The following is an 18994-nucleotide window of genomic DNA, read 5'->3' as shown; positions in this document are numbered from 1 at the left end:
AGTTAAATTTTGTCTATTTTGCCAGTAAGTACATTTACAAATGAAGGAAAAATATATATCTGGGGTATGAGAGAGAGGGAGAATGGGGCAATATTGACTTTGATCTATTACTGATTTTATTTTTTTACTTTTACTCACAATAGAGGAAATAACCATTTAAAAGTTATGATTGAGTATGCTAGATCCATTTCATGTTAAAATGCACTAGGACAGCACACATCTCAGGAAGCTTTTTCTAGAACCTCCTCATCATCTTCCATGAAAGATTAGGTTTTATAGAAGAGGATATGCATCAGTATCATTTGAAAATTTTTAAAAAGTTGAAAAGAAAGGAAAAGACTAATTTTTTACATGACTTAGCTGTCATGGTCAAGGAAGACATCTGTCAGGATTCAAATAGCTAATTTAATATTGTGTCCAGTAGTAGGTTTGCAATAAGTAAAATGAGATTTCTAGCCAAATTCACAAGCACTGAGCAAAGGCCCTAATATTCTCTCAGAAAAATGAAATGGAAATCATCTTTTCATCACTGAGTAAACATTTTTATCATATTTTATGTGCATTTGAGTTAATTCCTAAATGAACTTTAAAATTTGCCTATTTGATTATCATTTTCCCATGAAATGTGTCATGTATCATTTACAAAACTGTATTGGCTATCATTTTATGTTTATAACAATAAATGCTTAAAGAGCATTGGTTATTTTAGGGATCAGTGAGTGAATTTCTTCCCTGCCCTTAGGAATGCAACACACATTATTTACCCAGCAGCCTTGTAGCCATCATCACTGGCAATTGAAGGCACATTAATCTTGCTGTAGACATCAAGCTATTCACATGTACTATGGGGAAAGCAGTGGGATAAGTGGGCTTTCTCTGTCAGTGAATTAAAGACTGAGATAACTTCTTTTCTTGTCAAGTTCCTGTCAGTTTGTTAAGCATTAGAGATTGCATGTTTCCTAAATTTATAACAATATGTCAGTCTATTGCAACTAAATGAAAATGAACATTTCAGGGTTGTGTTTAATATGTAAGAAAAAGGTTTATTCCATGGCTTCTTAGTATCTTATCAATGAAAACTCAAATTTATTCATTTTGCACATTATATTTTGAAATGTGACAACCATGTTGTTAACTATAAGGAAATTCTTAATGTTATAAGTCTTCTTAAGCGTGCAACTCAAATTCTTCTTCTTTTCATTCATTAAGCAATTGACCGGCAAGCTCTAGTATTTCATGAATTTCTTCATGGGAACAAAGGAAATTCATTGGCATACTTAATCTATCCTGCAGATTTCAGGAATTGAATTACTGATGGAAAACAAAATATGATGCTCTTATATGAGTATTTCCTGTCTTTCTAGGTTGATACCTTGGAAAACCTTGGCAACTCCGTTCTAGGAGTGCTGAGTTTATGAGTAAGCAGAAGCAGAGTTTTCTTACTTTCAACTTGAGACAAGACACATAGAGGGAAAATAGCTTATAATCTTCCTGCCAGTTCTTTAGGTAAAACTGGGTTCATTATGCTTTTAGGAAATTCTTACATTGTACTTGGTTCTGTAGTCTACCCGAAGGCAACTATGCTGGCCAGAATCCAGCCTTGCTAAGGGCATAGTGTCTACTTCACTGTGCCTCAAATTGATGACATTGCACAGACAGGCAAGACATGAATTAAAGAAAATACTATGCATTTCTCAGAGAAGCATCTCAGATCATCCTCTTATCATGAACCTCCAGATTGTCACGAAACCCTGTAAAATTGGTCTTGTTATTATTTTGTTCCCAACTCTTTCCACAATTCCTTGTTCAACACTTTATTGGTGATTTAAGTTTGTCTTTCCATAGAATTATCTCAGAAGCCACACATAAAGAGCATCTCTTTCTCTTTTTGCCTTTGCTGGATGACCTCCCACATTGCAATTAACATGCTGCCTTTCAAAGTAAAAATTTGATAAGAAATACACATTCCCATTAAATATGGCTACAGGCATTTAAATACCTCTACACTTATATGGCTTTTCTTTTGTTTATGGTTACTCTTTGAAAACATAAAGATCACAATTATCTATGCATCTTCTTTTCTCACTCACTGAGTTAACTCTACATGAAGGATAATTGAAGCTTGTAGAGCTTATGTGGAAATTTGATATCTGTTCTGTCCATTAGCAAAGATTATAGAATTTTATAGAATTTTACTCATGCAACTTTGGGTGGTGGTTAGGGGCCTTTCGTGGTTGTTTTTCTTTTGGGGCTATTTTCTAAAACTCTCTCCTCCTCTAAATAATGCCAAGATTTTGATATTTCAAAAGTTAATAAACACATTTTCACCTTGTTTGCTTTTAAATGTGATATTGCTTTCATTGGTAAGTATAAAAAGAGGAAGAAAGTTAAAACTATATACTGAAATGGAAATTATTATTTCTATTTTTGCCAGTCCTGGTCTTGAACTCTCAGCCTGGGCATTGTCCCTGAGCTTGTTTTGCTCAAGGCTAGTGGCGAAAAGCCACTTTTGGCTTTTTCTGAGTAATTTATTGTAGTAAGAGTTTTACAGACTTTCATGCTGGGCTAGCTCCAAAACATGATCCTCACATCCCAGCTTCCTGAGTAGTCAGGATTACTGGCATGAGCTGCAGGCAACTTTTATTTACTTACATTCACTGGAATAACTATACTGTAGACAGGATTCTTTGCCAAGTCTTATTGTTGTGTAATGTGTTAGAGTTCTCCCATTTTACAGAACTAACGAAGAATAGAGCCAAGAAACAAACACAACCCTTTTTCTATGTTTATGATTTCTTTGCATAAAGTTACATTTTACTTATAAACTTACTTGCTGAATGATAACTCTTTGTACAACTACTAAATGAAAATAAAAACATAATTTATTAAGAAAACAAGAAACACAGTTTTGAACTTCAGTTCTAAACAAAATTGCGAGTATCAATGAAATTGATCATGAAATTAATAGTATAATCAGTAACAATGAAAGTGGTAATATAATCTCAATATAAATTTCTATATATTGTTAATTATCATATATATCCTCAAAAATGGAACAGAAATGCTACTCTAATTCTAAGTATTTAGTTAAATACTTAATATCCAGGAGTAAGTAATATTGGTAGCTAGTAGATGTCTCTAATTTTAAATCACTTAGAGGGAAATCATTGGCTATAATGAAGTGTTAGGTTAATAGTTTCACTGTAGGTTAACTGACCTATTGCAAATTGAATTTTCTGTTACCATATTCAGAAAATTGATAATTTAATCTAATTGGAATTTGGGTTCTATGTTTACATTACTTTGCAATTTGTAGGATAATTATAAATAATGTTTCTAAACGAGTTTGCTTTATTTGGTGCCAAAAATGCCCTCTGAACTTCTCAACATGTGAAGAACAACTCATAAAATAGAATTTAGCTTGAGAAAGCTCTGTGGGTAGAGGGTTATTGCGCAGGATATTTCGCAGCTGCTAATGCGACTCCTATCAGCTTATCAATATCCAGTTTTCCATTCTTACAGGGCTAATTCTATGAGAAATTATTGGAGACGCTTGTACTCAGTAACTGACCTTAAAAGACACCTAAATCCACTCTGAAATAGAAGCTTCTTTACTTGATTTATTTCCATAGTTAGATAAGCATACTATCTATAAGCATACTATCAGGATAACTTGAGAAGAGAAAGTTGGAATCAAAATTCACTGTATCTTTTTCATAATTACTTTTAGTAAGCCAAGTCTTACATTTAGTAAGTATTCCATTTGCAATACAATTGATGAACTAACATTTATCTTCTGCTTTAGATAATCTCTTTCTGAGCTGAAGTGACCTTTGATATCTATAGCAACTTCTTTTTCTATATGATAGTTTTCAATTTTACTCATGTCTATTGTTTTGGTAAAGCCTAATGGCTCAATTTGCTAGGAAAACTTGACTTAGCTTTTATTGCATTACCTTGCTTTTCTGTTTTCAATCCCTTGTTTAATTCACTCACAAGAAGATTGATTTTGAATATTATGGTCATGATGTCAAAACAGTACAAATTCTACCCTGCTGCCATCTGGGATGTTGAAAATAAAGGCTTAATTTACACTTTTTTTAAGGAAAAAAAATAAAAGCTTTTGTTTTAACTTGGTAAGATGGTTTGTTCTAGAAGCTGAAGACTTGAAACATCATTGCCTGTCCACTAAATCCTCTGCCTCCTAGCTTCTGATACCCTCATTAGTCCGCTTGCCTAAGTACAGGTAGTCATTATTGGCCCCATATTATTGCAGAGACATCTGTGTGACTTAAGTTTGTAGGGTGGATGTGTTAAATCTATTTACCACTTGCAATCCTGTCTTTTAAAGTGCTATCTAGATACTTACATAGAAATAACAGAATGTAGACAATGCTAAATTGGTGGCCTGTAGGGAAACTACTTGATAATTCGTATTATTATGTTCCATTTTCATCCAACTTTTGTATGTGTGTGTATAAGTTCTGGGGCTTGAACTCAGGGACTGAACAGTATTAAGTTTTTCACTCAAGGCTTCAGATATAGTGCTACTTCTGACATTTTTAGTGCTTAATAAGGATCTCATGGACTTTCTTAACTGGGCTGGATTCAAACTGTTATCCTCAGGTCTCAGGTCCTGTGTAGCTAGGATTACAGGTGTCAGCTACTAACACTTGGCGACTCATCCAATCCCCCCCACCACCGTTAAAAAAAACAAAACACTTTAAGTAGTTGTACAAAGCAGTTGCCAGTCAACACAGCAGTTTATAAATACAGCAGTACATCATTCTCAATGTCACTACTTTAAATGTTCTCACCCACCACTCCCAACCTACTTCTTCCCTCACTTCTCTGAATTTTGTAGGATATGTATTGTTTTTGCCATGTAACAAAGCAGTTTGTGAATGTAATGTGTCTTAATCTGTGTCACCCCATTTTTACTGACTCCCCTTTGATCCACTCCTTCCCTTACTTTTCTTAATTTTGTGGTATATGCAATGAATTTTTGACTGTATTCTCCAACTTATTCTTCTATCCCTCTCCCCATGACTCCTCCACCTCTCTTACCAGAATCCTGGTGGTTATTTTTGTTGGACATTGACTTTGCTATCAGACACAGGAACGTTCTCTCTATAGTTAAAACCAGTGATAAATGTATAAAGAATCCAATGGGTATATATATATATATATATATATATATATATATATATATATAATATCTCAAGAGGTACACTTAAAAAATTCCTGTATACTGTATACGTGTGTATTAGAACTAAGGTAGGGAAAGGGAATGTCAAGAATGTCGAGAGACAAAGGATAAAAAGACAAACAATTCCAAAAGCAATACTTAGGAAACCATTTGGTGTAAACCAACTATACAACTCATCGGGGGGAGGGGTAAGAGGAGGGGGGAAATGAGGGAGGAGGTAACAAGTTGAACAACAAATGTACTCACTGCCTTACATATGAAACTGTAACCCCTCTGTACATCACTTTGACAATAAATAATTTAAAAAAATAAAAAATTCAACACAACTTTAAAATTCCTGTTACTTCTATGGAATGTTGGTGTCTAATTCTTTCTACTTAAAAAAAGGTGACTACATATTCCATTTTTATTGTGCTAATCTAATTACGAGTTCATCACTATTTATTTGAAGAGCAGAAATTGGCAAGAAAAAATGTTACAAAATAAAAGGCAAATGAAAATAAACCAGTATAAAAATAAAAGACCTTATTTTTATTCCATTTTGACATCAAGTAATTTAATTATAATTTTTAATTTAAACTTTATGTTCAGTTTTTTATGTGTACTAACAATGAAAATATACAAACACATATATCTCTACCTTCAAAGAACCTTACAAAGGCTCAAATATTTGTATTTTAGGGAAGTGGTCATAATAGCACTTTGCAGTTATAAAATGGCTCATTAGTCCAATATGATGTTCTTCTTCAATTCCATTCTCTAATGGATGTGGATTGGCTCTTTAGTACTGAATGATTATAGGACCATTATGTTAGCCTGTGAGGACATTGTGCTCAGGTATTTTGTGCAAAGCTGTTTTCTGAATATGGAAAAATATTTATGGCTTCATCTTTTATGGTCTTTTTATTTTCAGCTGTTCCTGGGCTTGAACTTAGAGCCTAGGCTTTGTCCCTGAGCTTTTTGCTCAAAGCTAGTACTCTATCTCTTGGGCCATAGGTCTACTTTTGGCTTTTTTTTCTGGGTGGGGTGTATTTGGAAATAAAGGTTTAATGGACTTTCCTATCTGGATTCATTTTAAACGCTGATTATCAGATCTCAGCCTCCTGAGCAGCTACTATTACGTGCATGGACCACAGATACTCACTCCGCTTGGCTTCCTGTTTTTAAAAATCAGCTTAATAGGGGCTGGGGATATAGCCTAGTGGCAAGAGTGCCTGCCTCAGATACACGAAGCCCTAGGTTTGATTCCCCAGCACCACATATACAGAAAACGGCCAGAAGCGGCGCTGTGGCTCAAGTGGCAGAGTGCTAGCCTTGAGCTGGAAGAAGCCAGGGACAGTGCTCAGGCCCTGAGTCCAAGGCCCAGGACTGGCCAAAAAAAAAAAAAAAAAAAAAAAATCAGCTTAATAGTCAAGATGAATATGATCAAAGGACATTGCATGGAAATATGACAATCTTATATACATTTTCTTTTCTAATTAAATTTTTTGTTGTTATTCAGTAGTTACACATAGGGGTTACAATTTCTAAAGTCAGGTTATAAATACAATGCTTCTTGGAGAATGTCACCTCTTCATTCGCCTTCATTTTCTTCCTCCTGTCTCTATCCACAAGTTACATAGCTCATTTTTTACATAGTGTACATTGAATGTAATGACTCCATTTGCTCACCCTTCCTCCTTCTATTCCTGTGTTTAGATTTTGCTTCCCCCAAAAAACATTTTGCTTCCTGGTATATGTTTTGGTAAAAAGTACTTTAGTTGTTCACAAGAGTTATAGCCTTTGGATACCGCCCCTTAGTGTACCCTTCTATAGTCAGTTTGTTTGTCCATGAATGTACTGAGTCTTGTAGATGTTATTATGCCTAGTTTTATTTTAGATATAGCTTCCACATATGCCATTTATTAGGTCATATAGACATGTGAACAAAAAGTCATATAGGCTTTTTAACATGACCTACTTCCTGAATAAGTTATACTTCATTCACTTTGTCTGAATAAAAACAAACAGAAGTCACTCACAATATAGCTTTTGCTATCCTCAGTATTTAAAACCACTTTTTAAATTTATTTTTGGAACAAATGATTTGACAATATGGATTATCTTTATTTACACTGTTGTTTAATCAAAGACCACTAAAGCTCTTGTTTTCAAAAGGATAAAGTAGAGCCTTCATGAATTTTGAAGAGGTTACTTGGCAAGGATCTGGTTTTCTAAATATGCTTGCATATCTATATAATCTCTGTTCTACAGGATTTGCTGTGGACTGTTTTCTTATTTAAAGCTTATGGTAGTAGCTCTTGTTATATCAAGCCTTTGAGTTACATATCTCTTCTTTACTTAGATCTATTGTTGGAGCTTGGCTCAAAGTAAGTGTGTTATATAGTGGTGTTTTACTAGACTCACCAGTGTCAGGCAGTGATAGGCACATTTAATGTATTATCTCACTCAGTCCTTCTAAGAGCTAAATACTATTTTATTCTCACAGAGTTCAATTATCTTGATGATCACAACAATGTACTGTCTCTAGATTACTTCATACTCAGTGACTGGCCCAATCTGACACAAAAGAGGCTTTCATTAATATTTATAGAACGGTTTTTGCCATCTATTGACTATCCTGGGTTTTTTTTAGAACTAATAACCCAAAGGTTCAAATTTTTCAATTTACAAGGCAGATTTCTGTAAATACGATATTTCTTAAATATGCTACTTAAACATTTAATGTCACCTTAATATCAACACATATTCAGATTTTTCCAAGATAATTTGTCTGTCTTCCTAAACATAAAAACCCATTAGCTTTATCATGTATAGATCACTAGACTTCTACATTTCTACTACTTAATTGAGCAAAACAGCCAGCATGTTATCAGTCTAACATTTTCATTGTTTTCTTTTTTTTTTCAAATTTTTATTATCAAACTCATGTACAGAGAGGTTACAATTTCATACGTTATTCATTGTTTTCTTATGGTAATAGAAACTTCCGCATCAGTCCTTCCACCTCTTAAAGAAAAATCACTTTTCTTCTCTTTATAGTAATAGCATGTTTCCCTAAAACCTAAAAGTAGCCTGTGGCATACAACTCTTTCTTTGCTCCTTTTAGAAGATGACACAAAGTTCTCCTCAACATACAACAGGTGTCTTCTATTTATTTATTGCTACCAATTTAAACAATAAGAAATCCTTTTTTCCCCTAGAGATAGGATAAGAGTAAAATATTTTTCATTGTTTTAAAAATTAGTTTCAGACAATATTTTACTATATGTACAAATTTTAATTTGTAGGAAACTACAGCAATATAGGCAAGATAACTGCCTATAAAAAGAAAAAATCAAGAGCTATATTGTTAGTATTTCCCATGAAGCACCAACAGTAATTTTAAAACAACAACAAAACTCATTTATGTTGAACATCTCAAGGGATCAAAATTCTTTCTTACTAAATAAAACTAAAACCTGCAAAAATAAATACTCACTAACATTCATTTTTGTGAACCTGCAAGCCAAATATTACTAGAAATGCACTCTAAAAAATAGAAAGGAGTTGGGAATGCCCTTTTCTGTAATCCTAGCTCATTGTAAAGCAGAGGTAGGAATATCTGTAGTTTGAGGCCAGCCCAAGCAATGTTAATGAGACTCTATCTCATGGGTGGGGGGACATAGTTCCTATGGAAGAATGCCGGGCTAGTAAATATGAAGCCAGGTGGCCACTCCTGGTACCTATAAAAATAAAGATAAGATAAAATATTGTATGGTACAAGATAAAATAGGATTTTAAGGATTATTTTATGTCTTGATGGGCTGATATTCAGTTAGAGGTCAAATGTGTAATTGTTAGCTATTTAAATGAGTGGCACTGAATAAAGCCATTAGGGATTACATTGTCTCCTAAGTGAGCTCAGAAATGATTGTGAAGTCATCCTCAACATCTAATTTCAAGTATTTGAACACCAAGGACCCTTAAGGACATAGTATAAGGTTACTGCATTTTAGGAGCTTTATGAGTTTATATGTATATTGGCTAAAATATGGTGTTTATTGGTAATACCTGTGGGAAGTCTTGGAAAGAAAACCTACTATTAACTGTTCAGAAGAATTACTGTAAGGGACAAATTCTCCAAGAGGAAAACTTGCTGTTTATCCCTACAATTTCTGATTTTGTTTTATTGTATCACCATTTTTGGCAAGACCTATTTTATTAATGATGTCTAAAGGTCCAGGTACACATGTCAAATCATTCAGTGAGGCCCTTGCAGAAGCATACCATTGATTGACATGATTTTGCTACTAAATGTATTGGTGGTAAATCTGATAACCTTGGATTGCTTTTTCCTAAGGATTATGACTTTCATTGGAAACTTCTTTTAACTCATTGAGGACTAAAGTCAAAAGACTCACCTGATTGTATATACTCTGCAAAAGCCCTAGCAAGATCAAGCAAAAAGGGCCACCTTGGGGCCATTCTCTTGCCTGGGTGGGCAATTCAGACTGTCCTGGTTTTCTTTCAAATAAGAGACATTCACTTTTTGTAGCACTGAAGCTAAAGTAAAGGGATCATTAAAATTGTTTATGGATGAAAAATTAAAGCAACTGAACTGAACAAATTATGCAAAAGCTATTACTTGATCATTCACAGATATCTAAGGCAAGACTCTCTTCAAAGCAGTGGCAGACATTTTCATCATAGATACCTTTAAAGTCCAGGGAAGGTCATGAGTTGTTAACAAGTTCAAGAGCAATGAAAGTTAACTCTGGAAAATGCTGATGCTTGTATCTCTTTTTCCTTAATGGAACTGAAAGTTTCATATCAGCATATTTCATTAAGATACAAACAGATTCAAAGAACGTGATCTATTTCCAAGTCTTTATAGCTGCCATTCCAAACAATATATGTATGCCTCTCCGATTCACTAAGCACAAGTAGGTAGTCATCTGCCCTTTAATGGCCTCTCAAAATGACAGACCAAATGGCTTCATGAAGGTCAAGTCTGATTTAAATTGTGGATGAATTAGTAGCTAATTCTGCATGATTGGATATTAATATGGAACCGTGGTAAGTGAGGCACTTTAAAGCTTAATGAGTACATTAATGAATAGAACAAAATGTTTTTCTTTTCACCTTATGTAAAAGTTGAAAACTATGAACATATTGACAAATTTGTTAATTTCTGATAGTTGTTTTTTTTTCCCGTGAAGTTGACTTGGTTAATGTATTGGGGCTATTGGTTAGATTCCCCAGTTCCTAGTAACATTCATTTGGTAAGTTGTCAAAGTTGACATTGTCAAATGGCCAAGACAGTTTTATATAAATCACTAATAAATGTAAGGCTGGCAAAAAAAGCAATTAACATCTTCTAAACTACACCCACTGAGATAAGCATTCCAATTAGAAAATTCATTATTTTACAGTTCATTTTATGTTGAATACTGAGTTTTATTGCCAAATACCTGACAGTCAAATTGGAAAGGAGCCACAACTGTCAAAGTGTAGCAGCTCTGGCTATTGGAATCTCTTACATTGTGATGTTGCTCATGAAAATTTAATGAAGAAAGTGCATTCAAAAAAGTTCTGTGCAAAGAGGGGGATGGAGGGAATTTAATTACTCTTATTAAAAATAAGAAAGGAATGCTTTTTACATTCCCTACCCAATTAGTATGCAAGAAAGATTGTCTTTGTTGTACATTGGCATATATGGGAAGGAAGCTCTGGAGTGTTCTTTATGAGCCAACAAGGAAAAGAAAGGTCATACAAATGTATTAGGCTACTTTCAGGAGGGTACAAGTCAGTTTTGTCAGCTAGTCCCAAGGTGAGAACTTCATTTCTTATAAATGTTTATTAAGTCTAGATTTCCTTGGTAAGAACCTTTAATAAGTGGTTCAGCAATCTTAAGCCTTTGACACTCACTTCTAATCAGCCCTGAATATTGGCTCAGTTGTTCTGAGAAAGGAATTTGTAAAAGAAAATGGATGACTAGCAAAGCACTATTTATGCATGTAAAGGTAACAAGTAGTTCAACACCAGTGTGTAGGTTAGAATGCCCTGGGGAATACACAAACCATTCCGAAATCCCAAGGTGATTTATTATTATATTATCATTATATATGATGATGATGATACTACCTGGTTTTGGTAAAAGTGGAAAATAACATCAAATTCTAAGAGCTTTGTCAGAAACTCTCTGTATGATGAAGGCAATGTAATTGACTTTGGACCACTTGAAGCAAATTATTATAATCCTTTGAAGCACTTTGTGTCTGTGGTGCCACGTAAGAACTTTAATGATAAAATTTCTCTCAAATAGCAGCTATTGATCTTTCTCCTCTTTCTTCTTCCAACAACATTATATGTATGTAGTACATGTAAATATATCGACAAAACCATTAAGGACAGAAATAACAGCCTGATGAAATTCAAGTAGAATAGATTATTAAAATCTGCATAGCATAATTTCCAAGATATTATTCCTTGTTCCATTTTTAATATTCAACTTTCCCTTGGAGGCTTAAAACATCATCTTGAAATTCCACTCTTTACCAAGGTCTCTGACACTTGCCCAGTGTAGACCTTCGCTTGTCTGAGGATTGATATACATTTTCATACACAGATTTCCTGTCTCCTCAGTAGAAACCATCATTCATATCATTGATTTAGTGAACACCAGACTAAGTTGGAAAATCTCAGGATACTTTGCAAACAAGTGACCACTATCTTACTTGAATAATTATATCATGTCATGCTAAAATTCCTAAGATTCTTAGATAGAATACGCCTTTCTTGTTTTTGCTAGAAGAGTTGGTTATATAGGCTGTCAATTGAAGCACATTTTTTGGCATTTAAGTAAACTATAGATCAAGATTTGTTATTTAGAGAAGTTTTCATGTTTATAGAGAAAGTTGACTTGAGATACACATAAGGTTGAAAATTCAACAAATTCAACTTGTTTTGGAGGTTTGAGATTTTTTTTTAAGGAGCTGTACAAAATGAATTTAAACTTTTCGATTATTAAAATAATGCTACAGGCTTTGGGGAATTTATACTTTTTGTCAGTAATAATTGATATTATCCATTGGTAAAGCACTATCAAACAATTTTATGATCAACTGAAATTTCTTATTAGGAATTTATTGTAATTGTACTTTGTGCTTATTTGAAAAATGCATACAGTTATTTCTAAATATCTGAGTTGTAGTTTTGAACACACACATACACAGAGAGAAAGATAAGGGGAGGGAAGAAGAGAGGGATGGAGAGACAGACAGAAACAAAGAAATGGAGATACAAAATAATATCAATCTGTAGATGATGCAATGTTTTATATACATAACATAGTTAGGTACATATAACCTTGTACATTCTTCTATATTTCAAATACTCTCTAGATTATTTGTAACATTGTACAATGTAAATGTTATGTAAAAAGTTCTGACTTTGTATTGTTTAGGTAGTAATGGCAAGAAAAAAAGTCTGTACTTTTTGTAGTACAGACAGTTTTTCAAAATATTTTCAATCCTCAGCTAGTGTAATATTTTCAATCAGTTGAAGCACAAACATACAAGGATCACATCTATATGCTTTTATTTGAAAGTTATAAGTAAAACATGACAGCTTGAAATACAGTAGCCTAATCTGGCTCCCTGCTAACCTGCTTCCTTGATCTTCTCTTTAATCCCTGTACTAGACTGTTTGGACTGCGTGTTTTTACCTACAGTAAAATTATTCCTAAATCAATCCCTAGACTTAGAATATCACTATCTTATTGATGTCACTTCTTCATTTGTGCAGCTTGGCCAACTTGATTCCTTTCCAAAGGACTCACTGATTAGATACCAGTACTTCTACTTGTCCCAAGGAACTCTTAAGAGATTTGATGAATTACCTCATGACAGTCTTGACCACCTGCTTAGTTCTGTCCTTCTACAGAGGTAGTTTATTTTCAGGTTCAGTCATAGAAATTGAGAATGTATCTTAATCTTATAGTGCCATGGTGCCTAATTGACATCAAGTCATCAACAAATTCTGAATCATATCAAAGGAGAGATTTGTGGGAAAATTGAATTTGGGTCATGTAACTGACCATAATGTCTGTTGCGTTTGTTTGTCTTGCAGAGGACCAGATTCCCAGGGGCTTCCCTACCATTGACATGGGCCCACAGTTAAAGGTGGTGGAGCGTACGCGCACCGCCACCATGCTTTGTGCAGCTAGTGGTAATCCAGATCCAGAGATCACTTGGTTTAAAGATTTCTTACCCGTCGACACAAGCAACAACAACGGTCGTATTAAGCAGTTACGATCAGGTAGGGTCTTGTTACTGTTTCAATTGACTCCTAAATAATTTTTTTTTTAATCTTTCTCTTGTGTTTTTTTCTTAAATTTTATTTCTTCTTTTTTTTAAGTTCTAGGTATTGATTTTCCTCCCTCTTCTCTTTCTCTATTATTTAATGTGTTGTCTCTGTGTGTGTTTGTGTGTGTGTGTGTGTGTGTGTGTGTGTGTGTGCTATGTCATGGCCTGACATAGTCTTTCTTTTCTCTGTGTCTTCTGCAGCTTCTGTTCAATCCATACTGCTCACTGCTGTGACTGTAGTTTTAATATTTTTTTAATTACTGCTTTTCTGCAGTATTTAATGGATCCATTTTCTCCTCTTTCTTTCTTCTTTCTCTATTTTCTTTTGAAAGAAATTTATTTCAACATTGGACTTCATTCAGAACTTGCAAGGAGTTCCAATGGTTATATCCATTCAAAAACCAAACGTTCCTATCAAACAAAAAAAATGATTCAGCTTTATTAAAGTGTGATTTCTGCTATCTCTGCATTTGAACTCATCTGAAAGTACCAAAGTTTAGTAAGTCTGGGCACATCTGCTTTCTTTTCACTAATACGTAAACCACAGAAACATTATCTCATGAAAACCAGATGTAATTATTAAGTCCCTTTCAAGTCACCAAGCCTGTATTTCAGTTATGAGTGAGCATATTGTATATGAGTGAACACTGTCCACACACTAGCCACAGTAGTGTGCACCCACATTCAAGGTTTTGAAAACCCTCTCGTGACTGGATCTACAGAAGTCTGCTTTTGGTATAGATTCCAGCTGTTGCTGTTTCCTCTCTTTCCCCCTTTCCCCCTCCCCCATTCCCCTCCCAAGTTTATTCTTTTGCTCTCTATAGATTAAACATAGAGATCATTCTAAGTATCCTAAGTTTTAGAGCCTGTCCCTAGGTAAGTTCTCAGGGACATATACTAATAAGCTGTTTATGGTAACATTGGTAATAATATTGTTAAAGATTCTAAGTTGTTTAACTACCTGTCTTCCCAGAATTCTCAGCTTTTGACCTGTCCTGTGATGTTGAAAGCGTCTTGTTAACTGCCTTTTTTGCTTGTTGTCAGCAGAATTGTGTAGTTTAGCATTCTGTTTTTGTAAATAAATAATTAATTATTCACATGTAACATAGATGATTTAGTATAATAAAGCTTTAACTCTGAAAAAATTGTACCAAATTATAAGGAATATAATAATATTTTTATGCTGTCTTTCTTCTCTCCGTATTTAAATCTCCAGAATCTATTGGTAAGTGCTTAGTTCTGAAGCGCACTTCACCCCCACTAATTTCATATGCAGATTATTATTATTATTAATTTTAATAAAATGCATGGCATGCATTTTACTAACTGTGAGTGTAGACATAAGAGCTCCATAGTGGCGCGCACTTGCTCACCTCCACAGAACTATTATTGTAAGAACACTGTATAAAACACTAAAATAGTACACAAGTTATATCACACAAATATAGCATAGTAACTAGTATAAGACATCCAACCAACAGTATTTGTTTCTAGTCAATTCTTAGTATTTCCTATGATGGTGTATATGTATATATATATGCATAATTATATATATACTTAAATAGCTTAGCCAATATTTTCCTAAACTATGTCTTTTAAAATACTGCATAGTCTTTTTTTATCGATATGAGGCATATAAGTTCTAACCCTCACTGACCCCAGACAGACCTAGGTCCTCAGTTGTTTCTCTGAGAAAGGCAATACTGCCTATTATGGTCTTTGCCCTCTGTGGTATAATGCAACTTGCTTTTTTATGATCTAATAATACTACCTAATATATTCCTGTTTTACCAGTATAGTAATTCAAGTTTCTTTTAAGACCTTATTTAATTCTGTAAATCTAATTTAATTCTTCTCCCCAGCCCTAGCCTCCTTCTTCTCGTACTAATGCTTCTTCTTTCTAATCTTATTTGCATTCATATTATCCACCCAGGTGGTACACCAATAAGAGGTAAGAGTGCCGACCTAACGTTCACAGAATGATCTTACTCATTCTTCCTGTCCTTTCATCCCTCTCATCTTTGTCTTGTTTTCAAACCATTGCAATAACGTCCATCAACTTGATTTATTTTTCAACTTTGTACTGTTTGGTTATGATTCGTGATCCTCACATTGTGTACTTTCCTTTCCTTTTCCCTTTTTCCTCTTTGTTTTGCTCATTTCTTCCTTTATGAAAATGATTATTTCCGTTGTGATATGCTTCAAAGAAAGCATATCCAGGTCTTTTGACTACAGACCAGTCACAGCGTACCATCTGTCCCTCTTTTTATTTTTTTCTTCTTCTCTTCTTCTTCTTCTTTTTTTCCTTTTCTTTTTCTTTTTTGTTTTTGTCTCTTTTTTTTCTTTTTTCCTTTTTTTTTTGTCCGACTGGAGAAAAAAAAAAGATCATTTTTTTTTTTTTTTTTCCTCCTTAGCTGTTCTTTTTTTCTGGACCAAAGCCAAGGCGGTCTGGAGAACAGTAGCAGACATGCAGAAGACAGCCTGGACCCTCTGCTTTTTGTCTTTATCTTTCACAAGGTTTTTGCTTTTGTTCTTCAACTCTTTTTTCTCTTAATGTCTTAAAAGTCAAAGAATGACTCCCCTTTCCACCTGACCTCCCCCAATTCGCCTATAATCTGACAGCAATGCTTTTTTCTCCACTTCTTTTTTTTTTTTTCTTGGATTACTCGTCTCTGGATTTTTGGATCTTCTGTCCTTCAGGCTATGGAAACAAGGTGCTCAGTATTTCTTGGTGGTCTATGTGATATTGCTGGTTTTTCATACTTTGACTCAGTGTTTATTCCTTTTGTAATTCTTCTTTTGTATTTTTCTTGAGGTTTTGTGACACCACACTGCTAATCCCACTGGTGGATTTTGATGGGTGTCTTAGGGGATCCACCTGGAGGTCCTCAAGCAGTGATTGGTTGGTTCTTCCTGGCTGGCCTACGCCATGATTTTTAACTTTTTAAGAAAAAAAATAATCTTCTAATGCAAATGCTCTTTGTTTTTCAGCAAATGTAATACATGATTGTAAGTTGTCACAAACTGTCTTTCTTTTCTTAAAAATCTGCATGTCTTAAGGGAGTTTTGTTTCTTTAAGTAATATTTTGATAATTGATAATGACTAATTTTAACAGTTTTTGCTTTGTGCAGCCTTTTTTTTGTGCTTGCTGCGTATTTTTGGCTTTCTTCAGCAGAAGAATTTCTTAAAAACCCATCCTGTTTTTATTTTTTTTGGAGCGTACCTATCTTTGGCGCCACTTTTGATATCAAAATGGAACAAAACAAAACAAAAAAATTAATATTTTGTTTTATTTAAAAGCCATACTTTCTTGAAGCAGTCTCACCCATCTTCATTTTATTAGTCTAGGAAATAAGAGTGTTAATTATGACTAGAATTCTTGCTTGGGAAAAGAGATATTGTTTTCTTATGCTAGCATTGATGATGTAAAATAAAAATAATCTCTCTATGTTTTTCTCATCGCATCATTTTCTGTCTGTACAACTTAGCGAGAGATTGAATCGACGCTGAGCGGACCTTCGCTTTGCAGGGCTTTTCATATTGTTAAGAGGTTTAGCTTTGTGAATGGTAAAGACTTCCTCTGACCATCTCTTTGGCAATATATTTTATATCCGCACAGGAGCCCTTCAGATCGAACAGAGTGAAGAATCTGACCAAGGAAAATATGAGTGTGTTGCTACGAACAGCGCAGGCACTCGCTACTCTGCCCCTGCCAATTTATATGTCAGAGGTAGGAATGACATATCCCTGATATAGCTTCTCCATTAAGACTCAGGGGGAATTGAGATATTCACAGGGTCTGTGTGATGATGGCAGTATGAAATAAGCAGATTTAGTAATGGTTCCGGTAGCTGAAAATTTTTAGGAAATAGAAAAGTTAAAAAACTTAAAATATGTTGTTTTTTTAAAAACAAGAGAACTCTTGAGAACGTAATCTGCCCTGAGGTTTGTAAGTATATTTCCATCTTTTAAAAAAGTACTTTGATTTCTATTTTCAGTGATTGATTGAACTATGCTTGGCATTGGTTTGAGGTTTTCTCTTTTTTCTCTCCTGCTATTATTTGTGTGTTGTTTCTCTTATGTTTCCTTACCGAACTTGAAATAATTGCTTGGTGTGCTACTAATCAGTTCTGTTTAGACTACAAGTCCAAGCATAAAGGTGATTATGTCTTTATGACCTTTACTGCTGAGCTTTGAGGGGAAAGCTGCTAATTTTAGAAATGAAATAAAATATACATGCTAACGGAAATAGCACAGTACTATCCCTCTTTTAATACTGTCTTAATTATCAACAAATAGTATTGTGTATGTATATATGTATCTGCAGGTGAATTCAAATATATTCACATATATTTATTTAAATTGTTGCAAGTTATTGAAACTTAATCTTTAGATCACCATAACACTATATTTTAGCATTAATATTCATCGTCCTTGGAATAAGAATGAATTATAAAAATATATTCCTATTTTCTCAGATAGTGATCAAAGGAAGTACTTCCATATAGTTTTTATCCAGTGGAAACCTTTTAATCTCGGGTCTGCACATCTGAATAAAAGCAAAAGGCATGGGTGGGTGGGATGGATAAAAGACTGAGGATTTAAGTTATCATAGAATGGGGGTCCCTTGAGCAAATAGCTAGCTTGATTTTGAAATTTTTGTTAGAGGTAATTTTGTTTCCCTGGGAATGTTTTTGTTCATTCCTTTCATTCTACGGGGTTTGGGTGGGGGAAATGAAGAAAATTTTCTTGTCCCAATTCTTCGAGAGCCCTTGATCCATTTTTCCGCACAATGGTGACCTCCTTGACTGCATGAGGCATGTGGTGGACCTTCTTTCGTGGAAAATTTCAAAATGATGCTAGTTATTGTTTCTAATGCTATGTTAGTCTGTGAGGTATTGCTAACTTCTCCAGTGGCGGTAGGGCGGATGACTAGACCGAATAAGATATTCAAGTAGCAGTTGAAAGCCTTGATATGGCCTTTTTACTCTCTCTGTGTTTCCCTTGTTTTTCTCCTTTCCTCATTTCATTGTGTTCTGCATCAAACCCCCTACATCCCTCAGAGCTGCGAGAAGGTTGGTGTGTTTTTTACTTTTTACCCACCTTACAAAACTATGACTTAAACCAATAACAAAGAATACAAATGAAATGAATGTAGCTGCATTGTGGTCTTCTTTTTGGTTCATGGGTATGTGTTAGCAGAGAATGCCCCGGCCATGGCTTCTGTTGCTTGCTGGTAGTGGCTAACTGTGCTGCATGATGAGAAAAGAGTGTACTTGAATGCATGGTAACTGGTAACAATTAACTCTCTAAGGTACAGTGAATCTGGTCAGTGTTCCTGCTTTCCTCTCTCTGCCACTCCTCCCACCTCCTACCCCACCTGCAATTTCTGTCTTCTAAGGATGCCTGCTGTCCACAGAACAATGTTTTATAGTG

At 34.4% G+C, this 18994-nt stretch overlaps 1 protein-coding gene across 20 annotated transcripts in view; it reads left to right on the top strand.

The window, feature by feature from the left end:
- Ptprd (protein tyrosine phosphatase receptor type D) overlaps window positions 1-18994 on the top strand; it is a 482247-nt gene that overhangs the window by 280465 nt on the left and 182788 nt on the right. For all 20 annotated transcript variants that reach the window (XM_048348714.1, XM_048348129.1, XM_048347870.1 and 17 more), the window contains exons 5-6: window positions 13322-13510; window positions 17178-17288. In XM_048348714.1, the coding sequence (XP_048204671.1) occupies window positions 13322-13510; window positions 17178-17288 (300 nt within the window). The remainder of the gene's footprint in view (window positions 1-13321; window positions 13511-17177; window positions 17289-18994) is intronic.

The sequence above is a fragment of the Perognathus longimembris genome, chromosome 1 (genome assembly GCF_023159225.1).
Source record: "Perognathus longimembris pacificus isolate PPM17 chromosome 1, ASM2315922v1, whole genome shotgun sequence".
NCBI classification, from domain to species: domain Eukaryota; kingdom Metazoa; phylum Chordata; class Mammalia; order Rodentia; family Heteromyidae; genus Perognathus; species Perognathus longimembris.
The sequence above is the reverse complement of the archived record's forward strand: the minus strand, read 5'-3'. Positions and strand labels throughout refer to the sequence as shown.